Source organism: Heteronotia binoei, chromosome 13, assembly GCF_032191835.1.
Source record: "Heteronotia binoei isolate CCM8104 ecotype False Entrance Well chromosome 13, APGP_CSIRO_Hbin_v1, whole genome shotgun sequence".
Classification (NCBI taxonomy): Eukaryota; Metazoa; Chordata; class Lepidosauria; order Squamata; family Gekkonidae; genus Heteronotia; species Heteronotia binoei.
The window spans coordinates 68,397,728-68,425,078 of NC_083235.1; the positions used below are offsets into that span (position 1 = coordinate 68,397,728).

General features: G+C 44.1%; 1 protein-coding gene across 1 annotated transcript in view; it reads left to right on the top strand.

Annotated features, from left to right (window-relative positions):
• Positions 1 to 27,351, top strand: part of MYO15B (myosin XVB) — a 121,880-nt gene that overhangs the window by 94,284 nt on the left and 245 nt on the right. Inside the window, exons 34-46 of the mRNA XM_060253031.1 lie at positions 3,198 to 3,261; positions 4,100 to 4,172; positions 4,561 to 4,643; positions 4,979 to 5,064; positions 11,686 to 11,816; positions 13,140 to 13,234; positions 15,247 to 15,324; positions 16,403 to 16,499; positions 18,553 to 18,701; positions 19,045 to 19,166; positions 19,978 to 20,111; positions 21,397 to 21,530; positions 25,646 to 25,786. Of these exons, the coding sequence (XP_060109014.1) occupies positions 3,198 to 3,261; positions 4,100 to 4,172; positions 4,561 to 4,643; positions 4,979 to 5,064; positions 11,686 to 11,816; positions 13,140 to 13,234; positions 15,247 to 15,324; positions 16,403 to 16,499; positions 18,553 to 18,701; positions 19,045 to 19,166; positions 19,978 to 20,111; positions 21,397 to 21,530; positions 25,646 to 25,786 (1,387 nt within the window). The remainder of the gene's footprint in view (positions 1 to 3,197; positions 3,262 to 4,099; positions 4,173 to 4,560; positions 4,644 to 4,978; positions 5,065 to 11,685; positions 11,817 to 13,139; positions 13,235 to 15,246; positions 15,325 to 16,402; positions 16,500 to 18,552; positions 18,702 to 19,044; positions 19,167 to 19,977; positions 20,112 to 21,396; positions 21,531 to 25,645; positions 25,787 to 27,351) is intronic.

Consider the following 27,351-nt stretch of genomic DNA (forward strand, 5'->3'; position numbering starts at 1 on the left):
ATCTTCACATGTTAAGTGACCACGTAAAGTATTCTTGTCATGGAGCTGCTCGACTGAGAAATTTTACCAAGGTCTGCCATACTTGTTGTCAAGCAGTGGTCCAGACCATGGAGTGCTTTGCTTTCTTCTTTGTCATCTGCTCCCCACCCCTAGTCCTGTTGCAACCAATTCTTTCTTCTGTAAAGAAAGGCTGCTTTCTAGTGGATTGAGAGGAAAGCACCCCATGATCTAGGTGAAAAAGCAGAAGGGAATTTTTGTCATGCAAATACATTTCGTTTGTTTTCATGAACTTCCACCAGCTTCTTTATATTGTACTGTACTCCGTGGGAGGAGCTGTCTGAAGAGGTGTCCCTGAAGAGCATATGTCCTTGACTAAAGCCTTTGAAACCCCTAACCTCCATGTCTTTAGGTACAGTCTCTTTGGACACAAACTTTACTATGTCTTTACTATACTTAGCTACAGTTTCTCTACTCCTCTTAAATCAGAAGTATAGAGAACATCTAGGTTAGGTACATGGGATAGCTTGAATCTGCAGTATAACAGTTGTATAAAATGGGTGGCCAACAGTAGCTCTCCAGATGTTTTTTGCCTACAATTCCCATCAGCCCCAGCCATTGGCCATGCTGGCTGGGGCTGATGGGAGTTGTAGGCAAAAAACATCTGGAGAGCTACCGTTGGCCATCCCTGGTATAAAACATCTGACTAGGGAGGAAATATTTTTTACTGGTAACACCTGGAGAGAGGGAGAGAGAAATTAAAAGTACAGACAGCTCAGACAGCTAGAAATTACCTTTCTAGCTAGCTGAGCAGAAATTAAGTTTTAAAGATGCTACTCTTGGAGACCCACCTTTATCTCTGATTGACATAAATTTCCAATTGGTTGACATTTTTCATACGGAAGAAATTTTCTGTTCAAAGACTTATTAGGAAGGAGAAATTTAGGGGTTTTTTGTACTTGCCCCATCACCTTTTCAGAACATCTGGCTTAATTTAAGATCAAAAAAGAGGATAGACTCGTAGGAAACTGCAAAAGCCACTAAGTGCCAGAGCCCCCACAAAAGAGAAAAAAGGCAGATATACTTAACTGCATACAAATCAAATGTTAATATATACAGCGCAAACATTACAATAAAATTAGTGGACGGCCTTATACAGTGGTTGTAGACTATCTATAAAAGACGGGCGTATGATGCAGCATCTAAGTGAACTTACATTCTGCAGTGGGACGGCAACAGAAACAATTCTGAAGAAGATAAGAGTGTCTTAATTAGCCAGCAGAACATCAGTTACTAATTGTCATACTTCACTGTATTATGCACTGCATTTTTATATCTTAATGGTCATACCTCATTGTATCAAACTGTTTTCACTAATTGCACTGTAATGTTTGCACTGTATATATTAACATTTGGTTTGTAAGTATATCTGCCTTCCCCCCCTTTTCTGTGGCCTTTGGTACTCAGTACCTTTTGTGGTTAATTTAAGATCAGCCAATTCTAGCAAAACTGCCATATCCACAAACACACAGACCTCAGGATGGTTTATATAATTATCTCAGATGTGGGTTTCTTATAAGACTGAAAACATGTAGGTTCTGACCAACCTAAGGGGAGTGTTTCAAGCTGGGAAAATGGTGCAGGAAGGAAGGCTTGAACCGCCTTCTCCATGAGTATTGCAATCCTGATCCTAATTGGGCACCACCAGGCCCATAGCCAGAAAAGTTTGGGTGGAGGAACCCTCAAGGTAAGAAATTTGGGGGGGGGGCGCCACGGGACCAGATGGCCCCGTTTGCACTGAGGGCTCCTCTTGAGGAGCCCTTCATGCAAATTCCACCCCTGCTGGGTTTTCCCAGCAATCTGGGAAGGCCAGCAGAGCCAGATTGCCCTGTTTACACCAAAGGCTCCTCTTGAGGAGCCCTTTGTGCAAACTCCAACCCCACTGGGCCAGATGAAAAGAAAGGAAAAGGAAAGGAAAAGTTTTTACTTCCCTCCCGCTAGCTGGAGCAGTTTGGAATCTGTGGGGGCGCTGGCTGTTGTGCATGCTCGGAGAGAATCTCCCGCTTTGCTGACCTTCTCAATTTCACTCCCGGGCCTTCCGCCAGGACCAGTGGCCACCTTGTCAGTTTCAGGAGTGAGTGCAAAAAGCTGCCCCCCCTTGGAGCGAGTTTTTTTTTTTAAACAATCCCTGGGGGGTGGTTTTCTCTGTCGGTTTTTTCCCTCGTGCAAATGCCACCCCCGCTGAGCAGCAGCAGCCCTGGAGGCCCTCCAATGGAGGGGACCGACAGGGGGAAGGGTTTTTTTTAATAGAGAGGCCGTGCCCTCCCTGTGGCTACGGACCTGGGCACCACACTCTCAGGAATTAAGGAAGAGCCACAGATATGCCTGACACAGGATGTAAACCCACATGCAGCCTTTGTACACTGTGATGTGTGAAGAGACTACTGAATGACACAGATGGGTTACAAGATGAAGGAGAGGGCTAAGTATTTGGAAAGAGATTTTTTTTTTAATTCAACGAACACCTAAAACAAGAGTAGTCAAGGTGAAAATAATGAGTTGGTAGGAAGCCCTTGGAATCTACCTTTCCTGAGGTTGGCACCAAACAAGGCAAACTTACACAGACAAAATGCTGTGGATATGGCTTGGTTGGTTTCCCCTCTAGGCCCATATGGATGCTAGCTAGAGGTTACTTGCTGTGATAGGAAAGGCTTTTCTTGGTCTAACTTTGGTACAAGTAGCCATAAAGAAAACCATTCAAGTGTCCTGTCAGCTGTGAAGTTGGAATTGGCCCTGCCTAGTACATTTTATTTTATTTATCAGATTTGTATCCCGCCCTCCCCTAATGGGTTCAGAATTGTCTTTAGTTGACAAATGTCAGTTAATCATCCTCCAACCTAAGAACTCCCCCCCATGCTTTTATTCTGGAGACCTATGTGCACATCTGAAGGTTTCTTTGACATTTACACTAGAACTGCATGATAAAAATGCAAGTTGTTTTTCATATTATAAATGAAAGCCTTAAATCCCAACTACAGTTCTTCTGCAAAGTCTTTTCTTGTTTTTGGTCATGATCTCATGGGGCCACTGGTGGACCACAGATTAAGAATTGTTGCTAGACACTATTGCTAGCTAGAGTCATCTATTATTCCAACATTCTTAATTGGTTTGGTAACATCCTCACTGTCTGTTTCTTCTAGGCTAGGATGGAAGGGGACAAACGCTGACCAAAAGAACCTGAATCTTTTAGTCCAACATAGTAAGGTAAACCAGAGGGAGGGAGTTTCTTTGTTTCATGCAATGGGATGGTTGAAAGATGACTAATGAACAGGTTTTGGGGAGTAGTGCGGATGCTTTTGATTCTGCTTGAGTTCACTCCTCAATAAAGTATGTGAGCTTCTACCTGATTGAAGTTTCCATTTGGTGATATTGTTGTTGCTGTTATTTCAATTTAATTAATTGCCCTATCCCAGCTAGCTCTGGGCGATGTACATCCGGTCATATAAAACAAAAGTTAGAATCAGTAAAAACAATTGAAGTTAAACCCATTTTACAATACCTGGAGATGCCCTGCTGATTTAATTCTAATTCTGGACTGCCGGGTGCCATGGCAGGGGGGAGACTCAGAGGTATGGAGGCTGCCAGCTAGGCAACCATTGCTGTCCTCATTCAAAAACCTGGCAGAATATCTTCTGCCAGGTCCTGTGAAATGGCATAAGGTCCCTCAGGCCCTGATGTCATCTGGCAGAGAATTCCACCAGGTTGGGGCTAGGACTGAAAAGGCCTTGGCCCTCACTGAGGACAGCTGGATGTCTTTAGGGCCAGGGATCACCAGCAAATTATTACCAGTAGAGCATAAAGCTCTTCCAGGAACGTAATGGAAGAGGCAGTCCCTCAGATATGTCGGTCCCAGACCGCTCAAGGCTTGAAAGGTCATAAATAAAGCCTTGAATCTGACTCGGTACTCAACCAGAAGCCAGTGGAGCTGGCACAGCACAGGTTGAATGTGTGCTGTCTATGGTGTTCCCATCGTTGCCCCATGCTGTTAGGTTCTGTCCACCATGTTATTCTCTTGCTCATTTCTTCTATTCTGATCCCACAGGTACCAATCCAGGAATCGCTGCTGTTCTGCTCTGACAGTGAAATGAATGAGCTAGCTGCAAAAAATTTCATGAGTATGTAGCACTTTCTTGGGTTGAAAAGTGGGGCATGATGAGGACGTTGCTAGAGCCCCCAGAAAGATCAAATTTGTGCAGTTCTGCTCAGGGGGTTGTGGCTGACATTCTTTCCAATACCAGAATGTCTTTATTATATGCATCTGATACATAAAAACTTGTTATATCTTGAAGGCTTCATAAGGCTCTTGTTTATTTTCCCATAAAGGAGCCTTTCATTATCCTTGTCTTGTCTCTTGTTTGCATTTACCAATACTGAAGAAATGGAGGACATCTTTTTCTCCTTTTCTTGTTCCCAATGCGTTAGGATTCAGCCCCAGAGTTCGAGTCCCATATTTTATCTTCCCAGTCCCCGACACCAAGAATAATCCTACTTCCTGTCTTGCAGATCTGATGAGGTTTATGGGAGACCAACCACATCTTAAAGGCCATGCTGACATGGATTATATCTATGAGATCCTCCAGGTTTGTGTTTCTTATTTTCATGATAGCCTGATGTAGGTGAAGAAGAAAAGAAAGGAAGCTAAAGGACCAATGATAACTGTATTCTTTCCTATAAGACTGGGAGATGAGGGGTGCCATAAAACCACCCATGGCTGCCTCATGGTGAAAAATGGCAAATTGAGATCATTTGGGGAAAGTGCTTTCCATTCTTTTGCTTCAGTCATAATAGGAGATGAAAACACCCCACTGCAGACCCAGTCATTGTTCAGTCCCTTGCAAGAGAATAACATCAGGACCTGCCTTCTTTGTGTCGGATGAGATGTTCTGGAATTTCTCTCTTTTTCTTTTTATACTTTATGTAGCTTGTGCAAATGTACAAAGAGAAGGAAAATTTACGGGATGAGGTTTACTGCCAAATCATCAAGCAAATCACTGAGAACCCCAATAAGTAAGTACTAGTATGGTCTGGGGTCTGGAATTGAAAGAACTAGAATATGGGCTGCGGTTAATGGGATGCTCACATGTTATACAAGGGAGTTTGTACTGGAAAGGACATGGGTGATGACTGGTGAAAATTCATGATGCTGTAAATAAGCAGGACTCTACAAATGTCCAGTGAGGGTAACACTGACAGCCCCCAGATGTGTAGTTGTAGTCAAGAGAGGGTTACAGAGCTTTTAAATAAAAGAAGATAAATAATTCTGAGATACTACAAATGCTTTGCCAGGGGGGCAGCCAGAATGTATAATCCAAGGTAATAACGTTGCCTTGCTCATGATAGCTTTGGTGGTGGTACCAAAACCTCAGGATTGTCCCATCCATAGCCCAGTGTAAATCTGGATTGATCTTGTATAGATTCATAGTGGAAACAGACCAGCCTCTGTTGACAACTATGCATTATTCCCTCTCTTTAAACACATTTTGTACATTGATCTATAACAGTAGTAATGAATTTCCCTCCTTTTCTAGTAGCGCACTTACTAGTGATTTGAAATAATTCCGATAGGGGATGTCTGAGTTTTGGCCTCTTGAGCTTGGTAGGGTCTGTGGAGCTCACTCTCAGCGGCCCCCCGAACCGGGCGGTAGGAGAGGTGCCACAGTTGTGGCATCTTGAGGGAGACCCTGGAGGGGTCTTCTGACAGCAAGGGGCTTTATTGGAGCCAGGGAAACAGCGGCGACTGGTCCTTGTTCCTCCTGTCTGCCCTGATGCTCCACCGTCATGGTTGCCATGATGGCAGCAAGAGATGAACACCCGACTGTTTTCTTCTTTTAACAAGCTTCTATATTTCTACCTTAATCATTGAAATGGTATCATGCAAGTAAGTCTTTTACTACTACCAATTAATGGATCTTTTACTATAATGCCAATTGGGACTGTTCAAAAAAAAGGGGAAGAGGAGGATATCCCCCCCCCTTTTCCCCCCAAGGGGGGCTTCAAAAAGACAAAGAACGAACTTAAGAACTCTCAATAACTTAAATTGGATTGTACATAGATATTTGAACGGATTTGGCTTACAATTAAACAAACTATAATGAGAACATTATTTTATTACAATACAGTCTGAATAAAAGTTGGATATATTTTTAAGAGAAATGCTTTTGATCAGGACTGAAATGATTACAACCGGAATGTAAGAGGAAAGCACACGGCTGGAGAAGATTTAGAAAGATAAGACTATCTGGGACTTTGAGTTACTTTTTAACTTTTATTATCAGACTGAGTTATACTGTGGAGAAGATGGCGATTCAACTTGAAGCGCTTGATAAAAAAGATATTATGGTTACCATATTCTCCTTAAAGCAGGAAATCGGTCTGTTGACAGAGTTGATACAAGACAAGGTGGAAACCTTTATTTTAAAATATAGCGAAACTGAAAATTTACATGAGCGGAGTGGTGAACGAATCCCAGTGATGTCTGCGGAGTCGAGAGAAGTGGATAAAGATCTGGTGAGAAAGGAGTCAAAAGAAATCAAAATGGAGACATAGTGCGCAGTTACAAAAAGGAGGCAGAAATCGAGCCTGATTAAAGTTTTTATAGGAGGAAGTGACGGCGTGGAGACCTCATCACTTTTAGTAAAACGGATCTATGTGTTAAAGGGAGAAAAGGCAGGCTACTTCAAGAAGATCAGGACTTGGAAATCTTTCAAAAAGAAGGGATTATAAACTGTTGCTTTTTCATGTAATTGGTCAACATGGAATTAATAAAAGGAAACTGGTGTGCGGCCTTGAAATGGCTTTGAAATGGCAAGCGAGACTTCTAGAGGCATGCGACTTTGAAATGGCAAACGAGACTTTTAGAATCTGAATGCTTCTCTTCTGTTTGTTATTTTTATCTATGGATCGTACATTTTCAAAGCTAAATAGAGCATTTTAATAGAGAGTCAGTTATAGAAGTGTATGATTTTTTTCCATAGGCAAAAAAAAAATGTGAGAGAGGAGGCCGTTTTCATCTAGGGATCCTACTTTTTAAAAAGTTAAATAGAGCAATTTAATAGAGAGTGGGTTATAAAGATTGTGTGATTTCTTACCTAGGTAAAAATAATTAGTATGGGAAATGAGGCTGTCACTGTTTATTAAATTTATGAAATATGAAAATAGGAGATATAGTCTCCAAAAAGTTGAATGAATCTTAAACATTCAACCTAGACAAACAATTAATTTGGGTCAGTTTATAACAAGGTAGACAGCACAGGTATTTGAACATTTTAAAGATCTGCTCCTGGCTTTTTTTTTAAGCATTAGAATCTCTTTATATTGAAATAGATAAAGTATTGTCTGCTAGGTTTTATTTTGTTTTTTTTATTTCCCCCCCTCTCTTTTTTCTCTGTTGGAAGCAATTAAGGTAGTATTAAGGATAAATCAATTATATTCATCTTCTCTGCTTATGCCTATTGTCAATATTGTTAAAGTTAGTACTTATCCCTAATATTGTTAAAATTAACCAGCAGGTTTTTGTTTTGTGGTTGGTTTCTTTGGTTTTCTTGTTTGTATGTATTAAAGATGAATAGCTTAGATTTATATCTTAAACAATAGAACAGTAAAAAGTATATAATAAAATAATAAGACTGTAGAATGTAATGGTTATACTGGGTTAAAATTTAAGACTTGCAGGTAGAAAGAATTTGGTACTATGTCTGGAGGAAGAAATGTAACTGCTATATTTGCTACTTCTTTGTCTTTTTTGTTTTGCCCCTCTCCTAATCCTTTTCATTTTTTGCTTCTGTATCCCCGCATTACTCCTTTCCCTTTATACTGAAACGTAATAAAAATTTAAACTTTGAAATAATTCCAATAGATTGTGAATCAAAAGATTATGAATCAAAAGCGCAACCTGTGCCTTAGCAAATATTTTCTCTATGAAGATATAATAAAAAGCCTTCAAAAAAAATGTACAGCACCATGTGTACCTGTCTCCGGTTTGCCATGTTTTGAGTTTGGGTGGACACTGCACTGTTGTTTTGAACACAAGCTACAAAGCAAACAAAGGGTTTCACATGTGATGGTGTACACATTTTTCATCCGTGAATGCGGGGGAATTGTGATTTGTGAAGCCAATCTCGATGCTGCTCCAAATAGTTACTTATTACATCATCATCATAATCAGCCCCCTGACCCCAGCAGTACTTATGGCATCTGTAGCTTTAGCTGGTTGGCATATTATGGTCTGGCTGAAATTACAGATGTGAAAATCTCCAGGATGATTTATTAACCTGCACTTGTTTGTAGCTGCAGGCACTCTCTCAATTCTGATGAAGTGAATCTGTGAGTTCACGTATTATATTGTTTCCCTGAATGTAAAATGTGGAGGTACATATGAACATATGAAGCTGCCTTATACTGAATCAGACCCTTGGTCCATCAAAGTCAGTATTGTCTTCTCAGACTGGCAGCGGCTCTCCAGGGTCTTAAGCTGAGGCTTTTCACACCTATTTGCCTGGACTCTTTTTAGTGGGAGATGCCGGGGATTGAACCTGGGACCTTCTGCTTCCCAAGCAGATGCTCTATCACTGAGCCACCGTCCCTCCCTAGGTAACGCTTGTGCCTGGAATTCCTGCTCCCATGTAATAGGTCAAGAAGCCCAGTGTATTTGCTGTTTCTGCAGGGTTGCCTTTAGGAATTAGGAAAAGAGATGGGATTTATCACTGGGATGCATGGCTGTCCTAGGGGGTTGTTTGAGCCTTTGCATATTCAGCCACACACCCCTGATGTAGCCACGCCTCCAAGAGCTTACAGCAGGTCCTGTAATAAGAGCCCTGTAAGTTCTTGGAGGATTGGCTACATCAGGGGTGTGTGGCCAAATATGCAAAGGAGTTCCTGCTACAAAAAAAGTCCTGGATATGTATATCCTGACTCAAGGCAGTTTACAAATAACAGTTTAAAACTACAGAATAAACCCCTAAAACAGCAGATAAAGTGTTAAACATCCTCTTCCTGTGCACTGCTTCCCAGAGCAGCTTTGCTCTCTTGAAAATGGTGTCGTGCACTGTTAACAGCCTTTAGCTCAGGGATGTCAAATGTCCAGCCCGTGGGACAAAACAGAACCACCCACGGCTTTAATCAGGCCCCCAGGGCTATTTTCTCCCCCCTTCCCCTTCTGACCTCACCCTTTGAAGTTCCGAGGCTGTCAAAGTTCCCTGTTCTTTCTGCCTTGTCTGTGACAGCTGCAGCAGGAAACAAAGCTGCGAAGAAAATGCAGAATGGATTTTCCATGAAGATTTCTGTGCCCAGATAGATAGGGGTCCAGAGACCTTAATGGAAAATCCATTCCGCATTTTCCTTGCATTTCCCTGTCTGCGCTGTTTTATCATTCCTATAGCTGGCTGAAGCTCATGCTTCCTGGAGTTGTGTCCTTGCAAATAAAGGGTTGATGCTTTGAGCCAGCTTGTCTCTGTTGAATAGACCTGAGAACTGGTAGTACTCTAACTTGGGAACCCACAGCCAAAGTACTCTAACTTGGGAATCCACAGCTTGGGGGGGGGGGATTGCCAATCTAAGTAGACCCCGGATGGGGGAGAAGCTTGCAAAGCCATTTTGTTGTTTTTCCAGGCTTAGAGCATTTTATATTTGTAGTTTCTGCTGTGATCCTTGTGCTTTTTATTGATATTTTATTTTTAAAATTACATTGCCAAATCCCACTGTCCCCCAGCTTTCCATTTTAAACAAAATATTTCAAGAGCTTTAAGCACGTTTGTATTTAAAGTTAAAATATAGTATCTTTGTGTTTGTGTCCTTTATAAAGTTTAAATCTCCACTACCTCACATTACATGTCAGGCAATCAGATTTCAAAAGTAACCAGTCTTCGAATTGAAACAAAGTAAGGTTTTATTCGATAATCCATATGCAGTGAACAGTGAGATTGGGACTGATACTATGTAACGTTGCATGGCATACTTAAACTTGCTCCATCAAAGGCTTTCCTAGACAAAGCTACAAATTCTAAACAATGCTATATTCACGCCTGAAGATTCACACGGTAAAACTTCTTATCTCTGGCCTGTGGTTTTTCTTCCTGGGACTTGATGGCGAGTTTGTCCCTGGAGGCGCTTTATCTTCAAAGACCAAATTCCTGCATTTGTTAGTAACTGTGAGAGAGGCCTCACCAAGGTTCTGCTAGCTCTCTACTTTGATGTGCCCAGGCCCCTTTATGGTTAGTAAAACAGGTTAAAGATTGCAACTACATTTAATAAGCATTTTATACCAGTAAGAAATTGACGTTGCCTGACAGATGACACACAGGGCCTGGCCCTGCAGAGTTCCATTTGTGACAGATCTGGCCCTCCTAACAAATGAGTCCAACACCCCCGCTTTAGCTTGTAATCTGTAATTAGTGCTCTTGGGCTCCTGTGTGTGCTTCCAAAACATTTGCTGTTTGAGGGCAAGGTTATTCTGTATGTTTTAAATTGTTACTTGTGGCCTCGAGTGATGCAGAAAGGCAGGGCATACGTGTCTAAAGAAATTAAACACTTCCCTGTAATAGCAATGCATTACAGTGATAAATGCCATCTCTTTTCCTAATTGGGCTTGCTGTCGAAGGATAAACTTGTTGAAATTAAATACCCGTATTTTTCGCACCATAAGGCGCTCTGGAGGATAGGACGCACCTTCCTCCTGGGGGGCGATCCGCTGCCTCTGCCTCCGATCCGGCGCTTCCCCCGCGCCTCCCTGCCTGGCTCCATCTTCTTCAGGCAAGCGCTGGGATCGCTCCACGTGGCCCCAGCGCTTCGCAAGCGCCAGCTGCGGAGGGGGTAGCATGCTTCCTCCTTGCCCGTGTGCCTGGCTTCAGCTGTGATGTTTAAAGCAAGCACTGGGAACGCTCCCTACCCCCTCCGATCCCAGTGCTTGCTTTAAACATCGCAGCTGAAGCTAGGCACACAGGCAAGGAAAAAGCACGCTGCCCCCTCCGCAGCCGGCGCTTGCGAAGCGCTGGGGCCACGTGGAGCGATCCCAGCGCTTGCCTGAAGAAGATGGAGCCAGGCAGGCAGGCGCGGGGGAAGCGCCGGATCGGAAGAAGAGGCAGCAGATCGCCCCCCCCCCGAAGGTACATACCTCCGGACCATAAGACGCACACACTTTTCCCCCTACTTTTTTTGGGGGGGGGGGAGTGCGTCTTATGGTCTGAAAAATACAGTACTTTTGAAATGGCAGGTTAGTCACCTGTGTGTGTTATGGCTCTTGAGTCCCCTAGCTGCTAGACCTTGATAGCATTCATAGTTTCACACTTCGACATTCCCCTCCTATGAAGCTCTGAGAACCTCTTTTGAGCTTTGAAATATATAATTGCTACCTGCATATTCTACTTCTGAGAAGCAGCAGCTGTGGGCTTTGTTTGTATCAGGCTCTTTGCGCTTTCATGGGGATGGGGTAGATGTATTATTAATTATTATTATTATTATTCCTTTCAAATGTCTGTCTCCTTTCTGGGAGGCCAGTTTTCTTCCCGTTCAACTTTTCTGTTTCTTCCCTCACTTCCTTATCTACCTCAGTCATGTTTTGCATAACCCTGTTCTGCTTTGTATGGGCTACCCCAAAGGTACCAACCATAGCCTGCATCTCTCTCCATCCCGCAGGGACAGTTGCCACCAGGGCTGGCAAGTCCTGAGTCTCTTGACTGGATACTTCCTTCCCTCCAGCACCTTGATGCCGTATGCAACCAAGTATCTGCAGCAGGCCAGCTCTGACATCACTAGCCCTTGCTCAGGTATCATTTGCTTCCCATCATTTGGGACCCGCCTGCTGGCTTCATCCAGCACTGTGAAAACTGCATGAAGAAATGCTCAAACCTACCACCACCACCCCTCATACCCTTAGTGGACCAGGGAAAGCAACTGGAGGGTTGGTTGTGCCTTTATTTGTGATCCACTTTGTTATGTATTAAGTGTTATGTAGTAACTTTGAGTGTACCGCATGGCGAGCCCTACAGAAGGCGACCCCAGGGTCCCCGGATGTAGGTCGCCATTCACCCCGCCCACCAAGACCTGTGGCGGGAAGTTTGGAGGGACCAGGATTGGCCTGGCCAAGCCAGCGGGCAGTTCCGGGCAATGTATATAAGCGGGGCCCGGCCCGTGTGCTCTCTCTCTTGTAATGTGCTCACAATAAAGAATGTTGCCTTCCAGCCGTCTCGGTTCTCAGTACATTACACACTTCCTGGAAGAATGGAGCATGGTCAGTTCAGTGGTTTTAAAGAGTTCAGTCTGATTGTTGGCACTCACTGAGAAGAATTCCACTGGATAAAGAATGGTGCCTCACAGCATGCCATTAAAGATGGAAGGCTCCTATAGCTCAATAGTGTCCTATAATTACAACTTTTTTTTTTCAATCAGGGAGCTAGGAAGTCTATGTCTTGTTATCTAAACATCCCTTGAGGCCTGATCAAAATTTTTGAAGAATTTTTGTGTTTACACCTCTGGATGCCTTGACTGGTATAGGAAACCTCAATATCTCACTCAAATTTTGAGCTGCAAGAAATCTCTTTGGCTGACCACCACCACCCTTGAAAGTTTGTGAAGAATCTGCTATCTTTGCTTTGTGATAAACAGGAATCTTTGACAGAAATAGTCTAAAGTAATATTTAGTTCATCAGGTTTTATGGGATCTTCCTTTAGAGCACACAATATTTCACCACCCCTACCTCACTCCTTTATGCGCTTTGACTCTTTTATTACTATATGACGACAGACAGCCTACAGATTTGTTTACTTCACTTATAACCTACTTTCCTCCCAGGTGGCTTCCAACATTTTCCCTGCCTCCATTTTATCTTCATAACAACCCTGTGAGGTAGGCTAGGCTGAAAGCGTGTGACTTCCCAAGGTCACCCAGCAAACTTCCATGGCAGAGTGGGGATTTGAACCTGGGTTTCTCAAAATTTACACCTGACACTCTTAACAACTACACCACATTGGTGCTTCTTCATACCAACTGTGGGGCTGATTTAGAATTCATTTCTAGCTGTAATATTCCTGAGATTATATACCCTAATGAGGTTATGAATTCAGTCTGATGTTTCTCCTCTTATTCTCAGAAATGGCCAGGACTTGCCATAGCAATCTGAGGAAACTGGTCATGTATGGGCGCCGCCAGCACCTGCCATTCCGGGTGGAGATGGAAGCACTACTGGTAACTGATTGGCGTTTGTAGGGGAAATATTAGCTTAAGAGTTTCCGAGGCAAGTCCCTAAGGCAGTAAGGGATCTAGCTGGAAGCAAGGAAGAATGCAAGCGAAGCTGCGGAGCTGAGTTCACTTTGAGTGTGACATGGAATAGGTCCTAGGTGCGAACAAGAAGCATGAAGATCTAGCATGGAGACAGTGCCTGGTACGAGAAGTGTTTTGCACAAAGCACTGTAGAATGAGATGGGACATTTACTGAAGGTGGGATACTGGGATGGATCTTATCTGGAGAGCAAGTTTGGTGTAGAGCAAGTTTGGTGATGGAGAGCAAGTTTGGTGTAGTGGTTAAGTGTGCGGACTCTTATCTGGGAGAATCAGGTTTGATTCCCCACTCCTCCACTTGCACCTGCTAGCATGGCCTTGGGTCAGCCATAGCTCTGGCAGGGGTTGTCCTTGAAAGGGCAGCTGCTGTGAGAGCCCTCTCCAGCCCCACCCACCTCACAGGGTGTTTGTTGTGGGGGAGGAAGGGAAAGGAGATTGTGAGCCGCTCTGAGACTCTTCGGAGTGGAGGGCGGGATATAAATCCAATATCTTCTTCTTCATCTTCTTCATCTTGCATGAGAAGAGTTGTATTAAATGAAGGGGAACTTTCCCATTTCCCAGTGCAGCTTACTACACCCAGCAAAATTTTATCTGGTGGGGGTAACTGAGTCCCAAGGGACAGCAAGAGTCAGGCTTTCTGGCCTGTAACTTTCACTTGTTTTTCAGTCTGGCAAGGCATAGCCTTGGCAAAAGCATGCTAATAGTATTTGCTACCTGATCTGTCAATAAAAGCTTCTTCTGCACACAGTTAAGGAGCTGTTTGACAGTGTCTGGGCAAAACCTTATAGTGCCTTCTGTAAACAGAAAAGCTGGTTAGAATCAAAGCTGTAGTTTTAGGTAAGGACTTGTGAAAGATTGGTGGTGCTGGTGGGGATAAGCACGCTTTGGTGTGGGGTCATAAGAAGTGGGTAAGGAGAGCTATTTGTGATAGAATGTTTCTTACAGAGAGAAGATGGTGTTTCTTTGGGGAAATTGCAGGTGATTGAACTTTATGGTCAGGGACCTGCTTATCTACGGGACCGCCTTTCTCCATATATCCCCCAGAGAGCACTGCGTTCAGGGGCAAAAAACTTACTGTCCGCCCCCGGACCAAAAGAAGCCCGGTTATGCGTGACAAGATCTAGGGCTTTTTCGGTGGCAGCACCAGAGCTTTGGAATGCCCTTCCAGAAGCCATAAGGGCCCTGCGGGATCTGTCTGCGTTCCGCAGGGCCTGTAAGACCAAATTGTTCAAGCAGGCCTTCGATGCTTGACAGAAAGACGGCTGCCACCGGACCTCACATAGAATGCCGGTGATCACTGTTCGGAAATTCAGTGCCGCCTATAATGTATGGATGCAGCACTATATAATGGTTTTAAAAATTGTAATATGTTTTTTAAAAACTGAAAAATGTAAATTATGGTTTTATATGTTTTATTGGTTTAACTGTATGGACATGATGTTGTGAGCCACCCTGAGTCCGCTTGCGGAGAGGGCGGGATATAAGTTGAACGTAATAAATAAATAAATGAATGAATGAATGAATGAATGAACGAACGAACGAACGAACGAACGAACTGAGATCTGAAGAAGAGAGCCATACTTGCTGCCGACAGGATTTACAAAGTAGGAAGAGTCAGGATCTTTCTTGTGATCTATGCACAAACTTTTTATCATACAGCCAAGGGAACTAGCTCAGGAAGCTTAATGCTTATGTTCATGTTAAGCTGTGTTCATTTTAATTTGCATTACAAACCAGAACAAAAGTTTCCAATCCCCATTCATGGCAGCAAGAGAGTTAAGCACAGACTTAGATATTCCCTCACTGATACCAGTGGGACATTTAAGTGCTAAAATGCTTAACTGTGCCCTCCAAGGCAGGGTGAGACAAAGATGCCTGTGCTGGTTTCTGTCAAGCCCTGCATGTTTTTCCATTGACAGAAGGGACGCACCTCACGTCGGGTATCGATTAACCTACCTGGAGATCAGAGATACGACACAAGAATCAAGACGTTCACAGTGCGTTTTCCAGACTGGTAGGAGGAGGGTTGGGTGAGACATGCTGACCGTTACTATACCAGTGGATAAGCCCCAGTTTGACATGTGTATACCCTGAAGTTTCATTTCATCTTACCCTGAGGACTTGGAGCGGAGTCCAACACACCATTTTCGCACACAGCTTACCTCGCAGTCACAATCCTGTTCCCTCCGCAGTGTCCGGTCGGATTTCCCAACATCTGCGCCGAAGTTACAGGAAGTGCCACGGCTTCTGCGTTGCAAACATAAACCGCGAAAACCCAGTTTACGTTTGCTGCGCAAAAGCCACGGCACTTCCTGTGACTCCGGCGCAGATGGTGGGAAATCCGACAGACGCTGCGGAGGGAACAGGAACGGGACTGCGAGGGAAGCTATGTGCGAAAACGGTCACTGTAAATGCAGAGACCAAGAACTAATCCTGTATCTCCTAACTGTCCTGTGAAATGGTCTCTTACATGCCTGTTGGTAAGTCTCATCACCTTTCTGAAACATGGCCACAATTTTCTTCTCTACGATTCAAGGGGTTTTAGCGATCTAGAAGAGCTTCCATCTGTACACTGGAGTTTCTTAAGTCTCTTTTCATGGTGCATCAGAGTTTACTTTGAAGTGTCATTGATGGGGGGGGGGAGGAAGGGCAGCTTCTTCGTATAAGTGGGAGAACTTGCACCGGAGCATCGTCATGATGTATAGTGGCCATAGTCCCTCTGCCCTTTCCTTCATTCTTTCTCCCACTGCTGGGAATATAATACCAATGAGATTAGCCATTAGACACTGGGCTGTTTGCCCTTTCCATGCTTATTTTTTTGTTCAGCTTTTATTTATGGCCAGACCTTCTTCCAGGTTCTGGACAGTTAACAAGGGATTAAACAGATCCCCTAAACATGGCCTCCCTCCCAGGGCTTAATTTTTTTTTTCTCCTCAAAGCAGAAGGGATGGGACTCAGGGCTTTTCAAGCAGGCTTTTCTTCAAATCCAAAAAAGAGGCCGGTTGTGGCTAAATGGCAGGGAGGTAAGAGCATGCTGTTTCTGCTTAGAGGGATCTTTTTTGCCTTTGGTTTCAGGTGGCTGCAGAGGTGGTGAAGGAAATCAGTGAGCAGATTGGAGTCACTGACCCAGAGGAGATGGAGGAATTTGCCATCATTGCCAGTAAAGATGATGGTAAGAATGGGTCATGCTCTTTGTTTCCCTTCAGAACTGCCATTAGAGCTGTATTCTGATCAGGAGGCAGCCAAGATGCTGAGGATTTATTTTCACAGAAGTGATGCTAATTTTCCCTCTGCTTCTTTTTTGTGCTACAGCTTGACGTGGAGGTTCCTGTCTCAGTGCAAGGGGGGCTGTTTATTTCTTTGTGTTTTAAATTTGTGAATCACCCATCCCTGAATACATGGGGCTCTGGGTGATATACAACAAATTCAAAACACCAACAAGCTAGGCTTCTAGTCACAATCTGCCCCCTTTTAGTATCTACAACACATGGATAGTTTTGGTTTGTAAACGTCGTTGGCCAATGGTGGAAAAAGAGTTAAGACCACAGCGAAGTTTTAGAGGTTAAGCAGAAGGAACTGTTGGTGAATCTAACTAGGTGGATCTACACACAATCTGTTCTGCACATTTCAAAGAAACAGTCAGCCCAAATGAAGTATTTCACAAATTCCAGTGACTGAAATAGGAGAACGTTAAACACATGCTTTACTCCCTCCAAGCAGCCTGAATAGCCCAGCTTAACCTGGGCTCATCAGAGCTTAGAAACTAAGCAAGGTTATACTTAGTTCGTACTTGGATGGGAGACCACTGAGTAGGCTTCCCAAATCCCCCGCCCTGCCGGGGGACCCCTGGATTAGCAGCCTTTTCTCCCGCTCTCCAAAAATGTGGAAGCGGGGGTGGGGGTGGGGAAACGGCATGGCCTCCCTTCGCGAGGTGCATGCTGGGACTCGTAGTCCTTGCGTCCTCTCCGGCTGCTACAGGCGTCTCCTCGGGGAGTATGGCTGGCGGAGGGGGGGGGGAGCTCCGCCCCCAGAGGACCATGTGCGTTTCTACCTCCGGAGGCTTCAGTCGATGATTGAAAGGCTTCCTCTTGGGATGGGGTGCCTGTGTTACTTTGAAGAAGTTGGCAGCAACTTGTGAGTAGAGAGGCCAGAAATGGGGGGGGGGGGGGGAGTCTGCTGAGTACTTCATTATTCTCTATGTGGAGATCGATTCTCATAGGGTATAATGGGGAATTGATCTGGAGGTTTCGGGGGCTCTGGGGGCACTGTGTTTTGAGGTAGAGGCACCAAATTTTCAGTATAGTATCTAGTGACTCTCCCCAAAGTATCCCCCAAGTTTCAAAACGATTGGACCATGGGGTCCAATTCTATGAGCCCCAAAAGAAGGTGCCCCTATCCTTCATTATTTCCTATGGAAGGAAGACATTTTAAAAGGTGTGCGGTCCCTTTAAATGTGATGGCCAGAACTCCCTTGGAGTTCAATTATGCTTGTTACACCCTTGTTCCTGGCTCCGCCCCGATGTCTCCTGGCTCCACCCCCAAAGTCCCCAGATATTTCTTGAATTGGACTTGGCAACCCTACCACTGAGGAAGGCTGCAGCTACTATGCTGAGGAAGGCGATGCGTGTCTTTTGCCTGAAATGACCCATAGTGGGGTTACTATGAGCCAGTTCCAACTCGATGCCCCATTCTTGTTCTAACTCCCACTGAAATGGAAGAGGAAGGAGAGGATTGGCTGATGAACAAGGCTAGGCCAGCTTGAAAGAATGAGAAGTTCTCACTGTCCTTGGAACACCCTCGAAGGTCAGAGCAGAGGTCGTGTGAGAGCACACTTTGTATATTCTGCCTGGCTTGCTGCTTAATTGTTGGTGCGTTACTCCCAAAGTCCTGGGGCTGGCACTAGTGAAGGAGGTTGCTATAAAGGTTAGGTCCTACATACTGAATGATAATTTAGTGTGAAGCTTGCACTAAAAATAGTTTTAGAGCAAAAATGGGGACAGAATGGAAGACTAAATGTAGATAGCTGAAGTCACTCATGGTATTTGCTAGTTCAATTCATCTTGTTCCATTATTTCTTATCATAAAGCAGCGAACAGTAATAAGGAGTAAGCCTGCTTTTAGCGGGGGAGGGGGAGGTGGAGTTTGGAGCAGGGAGGAGTTTGCTTTTCTTTGCATTAAGTAGGTGGCATTCACACGCTGACATCTGTCTTCCTGTGTCCATGTAGGTAAAGTAGTACAACCCTTGTGCCAGAAGGACTACGTCCATGACTATTTGCTAGAAGAAAGTTCGGTAGGGCTGAGCTTCTGCAGGATCGCTTGGAAGACACCCTTGCATTTTGAGAATACAGCTTACATCGACATTCACTACAACCAGGTAAGTAAGAGAAAGACCTGTTTGGTGAATCTAGAGGATACTCCTGCAAACTATAAAGCCATACAATAGCTTTGCAAATGGAGGGAGGATTGTGTTTTGAAGGTCACGTGCACATGAGCACCTGGAAACTTCCCATTCTCATTTGGTTGCATCTGTTGAGGCCCAGTGCTTAGCGTTGTGTGGGCAAAGAGTGTTTTAGCACATAAATGTTCACCATCTGTATAATTTATTGCACTCGTCTTAGTGAGATTGGCATGCAAGATGCTGCACAGCAGATAGCTGCTGAAGAACTTATGAGGGAAGAATGGAGCATCACACATGGTGTCTTGTGGGTCATTCCTAGGTGTTGCAGAATTATATAAAAGGAAGACTGTTGCTGGAGCATAGCAGTGAACTGAAACAGCAAGTGGGTATCTTGGCTCTGCTCCAGCACTGGGCCCGAGGAGCTGGATCTATGCCTTCCATGTAAGTTGTCCTTTCTATGTGACTTTAGGGAGAAACACCCTTTCTTGGGTTTCAGTGGTTTCTGTAGACCGCAGTGCCTAGCAGAAACCAGTCCCCAGAAGTGGCAACATAGCAAATATTCAGAGGTGAGGGGCAGAATTGGTCACTAATCTTAACTACTTTCTAATATTAAAAGCATATTAGGAAAGTCCACATTCTTGTTGTAACTAGAAGTGATAGAAGCTGGACCAACCTCCCTTGTGGAAAATTCTGTATCATATCCTTCCTTGCATGATGGGTGATGCTGTCCATGGATCCCAGAATGAGACTGAGGGCGTTTTCGCACTGACCTTACTCCGGAGCGACGTCCCTCTTCACTGCGCAGATTTCGCACCAATTGCTTTGCAGAACCCGGAAGAGCCGCAAAGTCCCGCGGCTTTTGCGTCGCAAATGTAAACCGCCAAAAACCAGTTTACATTTGTGACGCAAAAGCCGCGGGACTTTGCGGCTCTTCCGGGTTCTGCAGAGCAATTGGTGCGAAATCTGCGCAGACGCTGCACGGCGAAGAGGGACGTCGCTCCGGAGTAAGGTCAGTGCGAAAACGCCCTGAGGTAATGCAAGAACTGCTGTATGACCAGGGTTTTCATGATATCTCAGTCTCCCGACTTGACCTCTTGAAAGTGAATGGAATTGTGCTTCTCCTCTTCAGCTTTGCCCAGGAGAAAACTAAGCCCAGTGCTTTTAACATCCCCTTGTAAGCTCTCTGTGGTTTTCTTTTTTGAATCCCTGTTAAAATCCTTATTATAACCTTATATTTTGATTATTCAAACAGGCAGGAATTAAAAGATTACACCCCTGAGCCTGTGACACAACTCATGGACACCTCAGTCGTTCAAGCCTCGGTCACCAACCTCCTGGAGACCATGAAACCACTTCAGCCACGAGAGGCAAAAATCAGTTTCATTGGTGAGAGTCCAACTGGGACAACAGGGCCTTGCTGGAGCTTTTATTTTTTTCATCTGCTATCCTAAACTATGCATCTCTTTCTATATGCGATGGAACAGAATTGGAAGGGAGGTATATTCACATCTGTACTTTTCCTTAAAAGAGTTCAAGGCCAGGCATATGCAATCTCATTTTATCCTCCAACGACACCGTGAGATGGCTCAGTCTTGTCAGCTTGTATGCCTTGAAGTTTACTTTTAGTTGAATTGTTTATTTACTGCTAACCTACTAACCCTGTGATTTCTGGCCTCACTAACACCAGCATACAGGGGAATGCGAAGGATGGACAGGAGGAGTGATTAAGGTGCCAAAGGTCTTTGAAGTGTAAAACATCTATCCGGTTCCCAGGCGTCTGCCAGGGACGAGCAAGGCCACAGCAGGGGAGGAGAGGCAGGCTGTGCAAGTGAGGAGATAACAGATATGGGAACTGGTTACTTTCAGCGGAAGGGCCTCCGCTTTATTGTGAGAAGTGATTTAAAACCCCTATGCTTTGATGTATGTCCATAAATGCCTAAGCTCATACCTAACTCGCTATTAGTATCAGTGAACCTGCGTAGAGAGTAACTTTGTTGTAATCAATAAATGGGGACTTAGTTTTGAACAAAGACAAGTCTCTTCATTCTTGGAACTTCAATGCCCCTCCGCTGACAAGTCTAACCTCAGGTCACACATCAGTAGAACAGGTACTTTTATTCGCAGTGTTCACATTTTTTACATAGAGAAAAATATTAATGTCAGCAAAACCCAAGATAGAAAGGATCTCCCAGCTGCAGAGAACTTCAAAATCTCAAACCTCTGAGCTTGAGTGGCACTTATGTCATCCTTCCAGATGATTGGTCTTGTCAATTGGTCTTGTCAGCCACCAGCGAGCCTGCAGCAGACGTGGACTACTGCACCTTTCTTAAATCTTCGTTCGCGAAGTCAAGCCGAGAGAGAGAGATGAAAATGGACCTGGGATCCCTGAAACTGACCTTTTGCAAACAGAAGCACTTCCTGCATTAGTTTTTGCTTTGACTGCCAAATGCAAACACAAATGAGTGCAGAACTGCACACGGAGAATCTGACAAACTCTACTGTTATGCATCCAGACTGTGTTTCATGGCAGTTTTCAGAATTCCAGAGCATGAGCAGCTCACCTTTCAATCACATTTTTAGAAGCTTTAGTCACTTCTGCATGTGCTGGAAATAGGCCACAGCATAAAAGATTCTCAGACAGCATGACAGCTTTCTTCTTCTCTTCTCCCAGAGCATGTGATCCAGCTGCCACTTTTTGGCTACAATGTTTACCCCCTGGAGAGGATCAGCAGACCTGGGATTCCCATGCCCTGCTTCGTAGGAGTGAATCAGGAACAGATCATTGTAATGGACATGAAGTCTCAGGTATAGCTTGAGTAGACACCCTGGACCATGTGGCTATTTTTTTCCATCTGATTGTAACACACTTTGCAAAATCTATGCGGATTTGGAAAACTGATACACTCACTAATTGAGAGGTAGGGGAACACATGATATAGGGTATTAACTGAGATTCTCCACCTATGTATATGGGGTCTTTCCCTTAGAGAACTCTCAAAATAAACCAGTCAGATGTTCACCTAGAAAGGGTTTTATTGAAATAGGAATAAAAGGGCAGAACACACACATACAAACACACAAAACATGCAAGCTAGCTAAGAGGAAATCAGGGAGGAGAGAGGAGAAAATGATTGTGGGGAAAGTGATAGTTACCAGTCTTGAAGAGCAAGGTCAATGGAAGCAGCAACAAAACAACCAGCATTTCATGGAGTGAAGAGGACCCAAATGGATTTGGGGGTGTGAGATATGATGCAGAGAGCACCCCTACAGACACAAACTATGGAGCAGCGTGCTTGCAATTATAGGGGAAATGCTCCCTAGATCAGTGGCCTCCAACCTTTTTGGCATCAGGGACTGTTTTTGTGTAAGACAATTTTTCCATGAACTGGTGGGGGTGAGGGTGCTGGGGTTTTTGCTGCCCCAGGCTGCCCCCACACCCTGTCCCTGCACTCCCATAGGAGTCTTTAAATGAGAGGTAGGCAAATGTCATTGCCATGCTGCCATGCTGCCCCTTCCACCTCCCTGAGACCTGAGTGAATGAAAGAGGTAGTGCTTCAGAGTGCAACTGCATGGCCTCTTGTATCCGCCTGGGACTCAGGCAGGTGAAAGGGGTAGTGCAGTGTCTCTGCCTTACTCCGCGGCCCAGTTGCTAACAGGCTATGGACTGGGACCGGTCTGTGGCCTGGGGGTTGGGGACCCCTGCCCTAGAGCAGTCTGATGTGTTTGCCCTCCAAAACAATTACTTGATGGCTTGTCCAGGGATAAACAATGATTTGGGAGACTCCTTAATGAGCTTACCTGGGGTGAACTCATGGGCATTCGATGAAATTGCTGAGCAGACAGGTTAAAATGGATAAAAGGAGTTACTTCTTCACCCAAAGGGTGATTAACATGTGGAATTCACTGCCACAGGAGGTGGTGGCGGCCACAAGCATAGCCACCTTCAAGAGGGGGTTAGATAAAAATATGGAGCAGAGGTCCATCAGTGGCTATTAGCCACAGTGTGTGTGTGTGTGTGTGTGTGTGTGTGTGTGTGTGTATATATATATATATATATATATATATATATATATATATATATATATATATATATATATATATATATATATATATATATATATATATATATATATATATATATAATTTTTTTTTGCCACTGTGTGACACAGTGGACTGGATGGGCCATTGGCCTGATCTAACATGGCTTCTCTTATGTTCTTATGAACTCAGAGTTTTGGTCACCCATTAGCAAAACCTGAGGAGAGCCTTGATGTCACCTTCTCCAAAGTATGACATTGCTAGCTCCTAAAATGGCTGCTAAAGCTAATTTAGACAGGGAGGAGTCAGAACAGACAGCGCACATCTGGGAAGGGGGGGACCCTGATAACACATGATTATCCTCCAGCTTTCAGTCCTGTTGTTTTGATACTACTGGGGAAATTTGGAGGGTTTTTTTTTTTTTTAAATCACAGCTGCAGCATTAACTCTGAGCCCACTGTTTCTTCCATTGCTAGTTGGCCAAATGAAGTATTACAGCCCCTGCACAAAAGCACAATACGTCCCAGAGAGGAAGACGGGTTAAACAACCAAGAGTCCTGTGGCACTTCAAAGAGAAATAGATTTATTATGGACTAACCTTCTAGGAACTGGCACTCACCCTTGTCAGATGTCTGTAGTATATTTTGTTGCAACAAACTAATCCATCTTCCTCTTTTGAATTTGTAACTATAGAAGGCATGGGATTTAGCCGTATGAAATGGGAACGAAGCATGCATCCGATAAGCAAGTCTAGTCTTTGAAAGCTTATGCCTAATAAGTGATTTTTGAGGTGCCACAAGACTTTTTGTTGTCTGACAGTCTTCATTCGCATTTTTAGGTTGAATGTGATAGGAAAAGGAAAGGAAAGGTCCCCTGTGCAAGCACCAGTCGTTTCCGACTCTGGGGTGACGTCGCTTTCGTAACGTTTTCACGGCAGACTTTTTACAGGGTGGTTTGCCATTGCCTTCCCCAGTCATCTACACCTTCCCCCCAGCAAGCTGGGTGCTCATTTTACCAACCTCAGAAGGATGGAAGGCTGAGTCAACCTGAGCCGGCTACCTGAATCCAGCTTGCTGGAATCAAACTCAGGTCGTGAGCAGAGAGTTCAGACCACAGTACTGGAGTTCTGCTGCTTTACCACTCTGTGCCACGGGGCCGCTTAAATGTGATAATGAGTATGCTAATGTTATGGCCACACATAAGGAGTGCTGCTCTGGAGAAACAGTAGCACCCAGATGACATCCAGGCTGGCCCTTTGCATTTGGAAAAAATAGTAAAGTATGAATGTTATAAATATGTGAATGAACATGCAAAGGCAATCCATTACTCCAGTCATAAATCTTCACTACAGATGCAGTGTTTTGCTATGAAAATATTTTGTGTGTGCTTTATTTCTGTGTTTTAATGTGGGGTCTTATATATATGTTGCAGCAGCTTAAAATGTAGCCTGCAGAGTTAGAAAGAGGGTGGCAGATGGGTGACTGAAGTGTGTTTTCATTGGAGGGTGGCTGTACCCTAGGGGATGGAGTCGGCTGGTTTGCAGAGAGAGTTTGTTCAGTGAGGGTATGCATGAGAAGAGAGTTGAGTGAAAAGGAAGAGAGAGAAACCTGTGTTCTTTGTGAAAGATAGGGTTACCATCGCTAGGTTGAAAAACTCCTGGAGATTTGGGGATGGACCCTGGGCAGGACAGGGACCTCAGTGGGATGCAATGCCCTAGAGTCCACTCTCCAAAGCATCCATTTTCTCCAGACGAACTGATCTCTGTAGTCTGGAGATCAGTCATTCCAGGAGATCCCCAGGCTTCCACCTGGAGGCTGGCATCTCTAGTGGAAGTTATTAACCTAAGTGGCAAGTTAGGAACTAAGCCTTTGTGGCTAGGTCTATTTAAGGAACTTCAGAGAAACAACTGTGTCCTCCTAAAACCATTACGTTTATGAACCATGCAGAAACTGTCATGCTGTTTCATTTCTACCTAAACTCTATGTTTAAGAGAAAAGAGCAGTTTTATTTAGAGTAAAAGATCCAATTTTACCTCAGAGTCACCCCCAAGCACTGACTGTTCTGTCATTCTACCAAATACAACTAAGCCATCCTGTTCTTTGGGCCCAACTAAGAATTCTAAGGCACCACTGCCTTTGGTGGCAGTTAAAATAAATAGGAAACACTAAGGAAGGCAAGGAGGCAGCCTAACACCCATCACCTCAGAATGCTACAGAGAGGTACTTTTACAGATATTACATATTAGAGGTTTCAGAAAAGAGCAAAATGATACATAGATGCTTTATGAATAATATATCCCAAGCAATGTTCCCTCTAAGCTGAGTTAGTGTGAGCTAGCTCACAGATTTTTAGTCTCCAGCTCACACATTTTTGTCTTAGCTCGGGAAGGATGACCCCAGAGCACACTAATTTATGCAGTAACTCACAAAGTAGAATTTTTGCTCACAAGACTCTGCAGCTTAGAGGGAACATTAATTCCGAGACTCATTTTTGGTAGAAGGGAAATCCTGGGCTGGAATATCCTCTTACTCTTTCTTAAGAAGTTAAGTTGCTGGGAACATATTAATAGTTTTGATTAATATATCCTGCTTTTCACTGTAGTGTGCCCAGAGTGATTCACAGCAAAAGTTTAAAATCTCTAGCAGCAATATGTAATAGCAAAAATAATAAAAGCTGACATAAAGAATAGGACTTTTAAAAGTCCAGAAGCCATTTTGAAGCATGCTTGACTTGCTCTTAATGTGAAAAAGTAAAAGTAGCAATTATATATAATACTGTATATGAAATTGGCAGGTAAGAGAATGTTTTTTGTGAAGCAGCCTGCATCTCCTTCTTCACTACAGTTCACCAGCTCTCAGTCCTTTCCCTCCTTATGCCTACAGACCCTTCACTGCCTGATTCCACTGAAGGAGATAAAGAAGATGCGAACTTTGCAGCCCCTTGATGCTTTTGGCATTCCTGGTTTGGAAGTGAACTATGGCTCAGCAGAGGATCCAAAAACTACATGGTTTGAATTGAAACAGGTAATGTCATTTGGAGCTGACTTCATGCGACTAATGCAACTCCAGGCTTCGCAGTCATGCTGGTGGAGTCGAAGTTGCTAATGTCAGACTAAGAGAAAGATCTTGGGGTTGGATGGGTAGCTCAATGATAATGGCATCTCGGTGTGTGCTGCACCAACAAAAAGAACACATTCCCGGTTTCTAAATCTCTGGAAGGAGAGTGAACAATTAGAAAAAAATATGGAAAGGGAAACCAAAATGATCACTGGGATAGTGCATCTGCCTTGCAAGGCTAGACTAAATCATCTGGGGCAACTGAAAGGTTAGATGGAAGAGGTCTATAAATTTATGCATGGCAGAAGTACAGTAGGCATAGAAAATCTGTTCTCCCTCATGCTAGAATTCAGGGTATCCCAATGAAATGGATTAGCATTAGATTGAAGGCAGATCCAAGGAAATACTACTTCACAAAACGGATAGCTGGCTTGTGGAACTCGTTGCTACAAGATGTGGCAACAACCACTGCTACAAATGGATTTAAAAGGTTTGACATCTTTATGGAAGCCTATTGCTGGCTATTAGCCATGACAGCTGAATTTTAGAGGAAGTCTCATGCGGATCATTGAGTGTTGGGATGCAATTCAGCAGGGGAGAGCTATTGTCTGTGGACCCAGCTTGTGGGCTCCCTTTTGGCATCTGACCGGCGAACAATGGAAATAGGATGAAACGCAAGATGGACCATTGGTCTGATGGAGCATGCATGGTTCTGTGTTAGGGGAGGGACGGTGGCTCAGTGGTAGAGCATCTGCTTGGGAAGCAGAAGGTCCCAGGTTCAATCCCTGGCATCTCCAAAAAAGGGTCCAGGCAAATAGGTGTGAAAAACCTCAGCTTGAGACCCTGGAGAGCCGCTGCCAGTCTGAGAAGACAATACTGACTTTGATGGACCAAGGGTCTGATTCAGTATAAGGCAGCTTCATATGTTCATATGTGTTCAAACCATACTATGTTGGTAGTGGAGGTTCTGGCCTTTTGCCAGCATAGCAAGAAAAATGATTGACCTTTTCCTCCTGCAATAAAAGTAGTGATTAAGACTTGCGGTATCTCCTGGATCTGCTCTTGGAAGGCTGCAATTTGCCTTAGGGCAAAAGACCTATCTATGGTGTCGCTGCAAATTCTTGAAGACTTTAGCCTACAGGAGGACAAAAACAGGGATTAGGATGAGAACTCTTCCTGATACAGAACCCATTGCTCAGGGTCCCTAAAACTGTGATGCGGACTAGCTGTAGTGCAGCCGCTCTGTTTACTTCATCCATATCTAAAACTAGTCTAGCCTCAACCTAATGGGAGTACAAACAGGTCAAGTTTTGTGTCTAATGCACAGGCCTGTTTGAACAGGGGCAGTTGCATCATGACAAGAAACCATTTATGATAACCTTCGGCAAGGGAAAGGAATAACCGTTTTTTTCAGTTATGAAGAGCTCAGTTCAAGTAAGCGATGGCTTCATTTGCTTCAACATTACTGTGTTCTTATAAGTGAGGAAGTCAGCAATTAGCAGAGGTTGGGAAAACGACAGATGGAGCCTTCC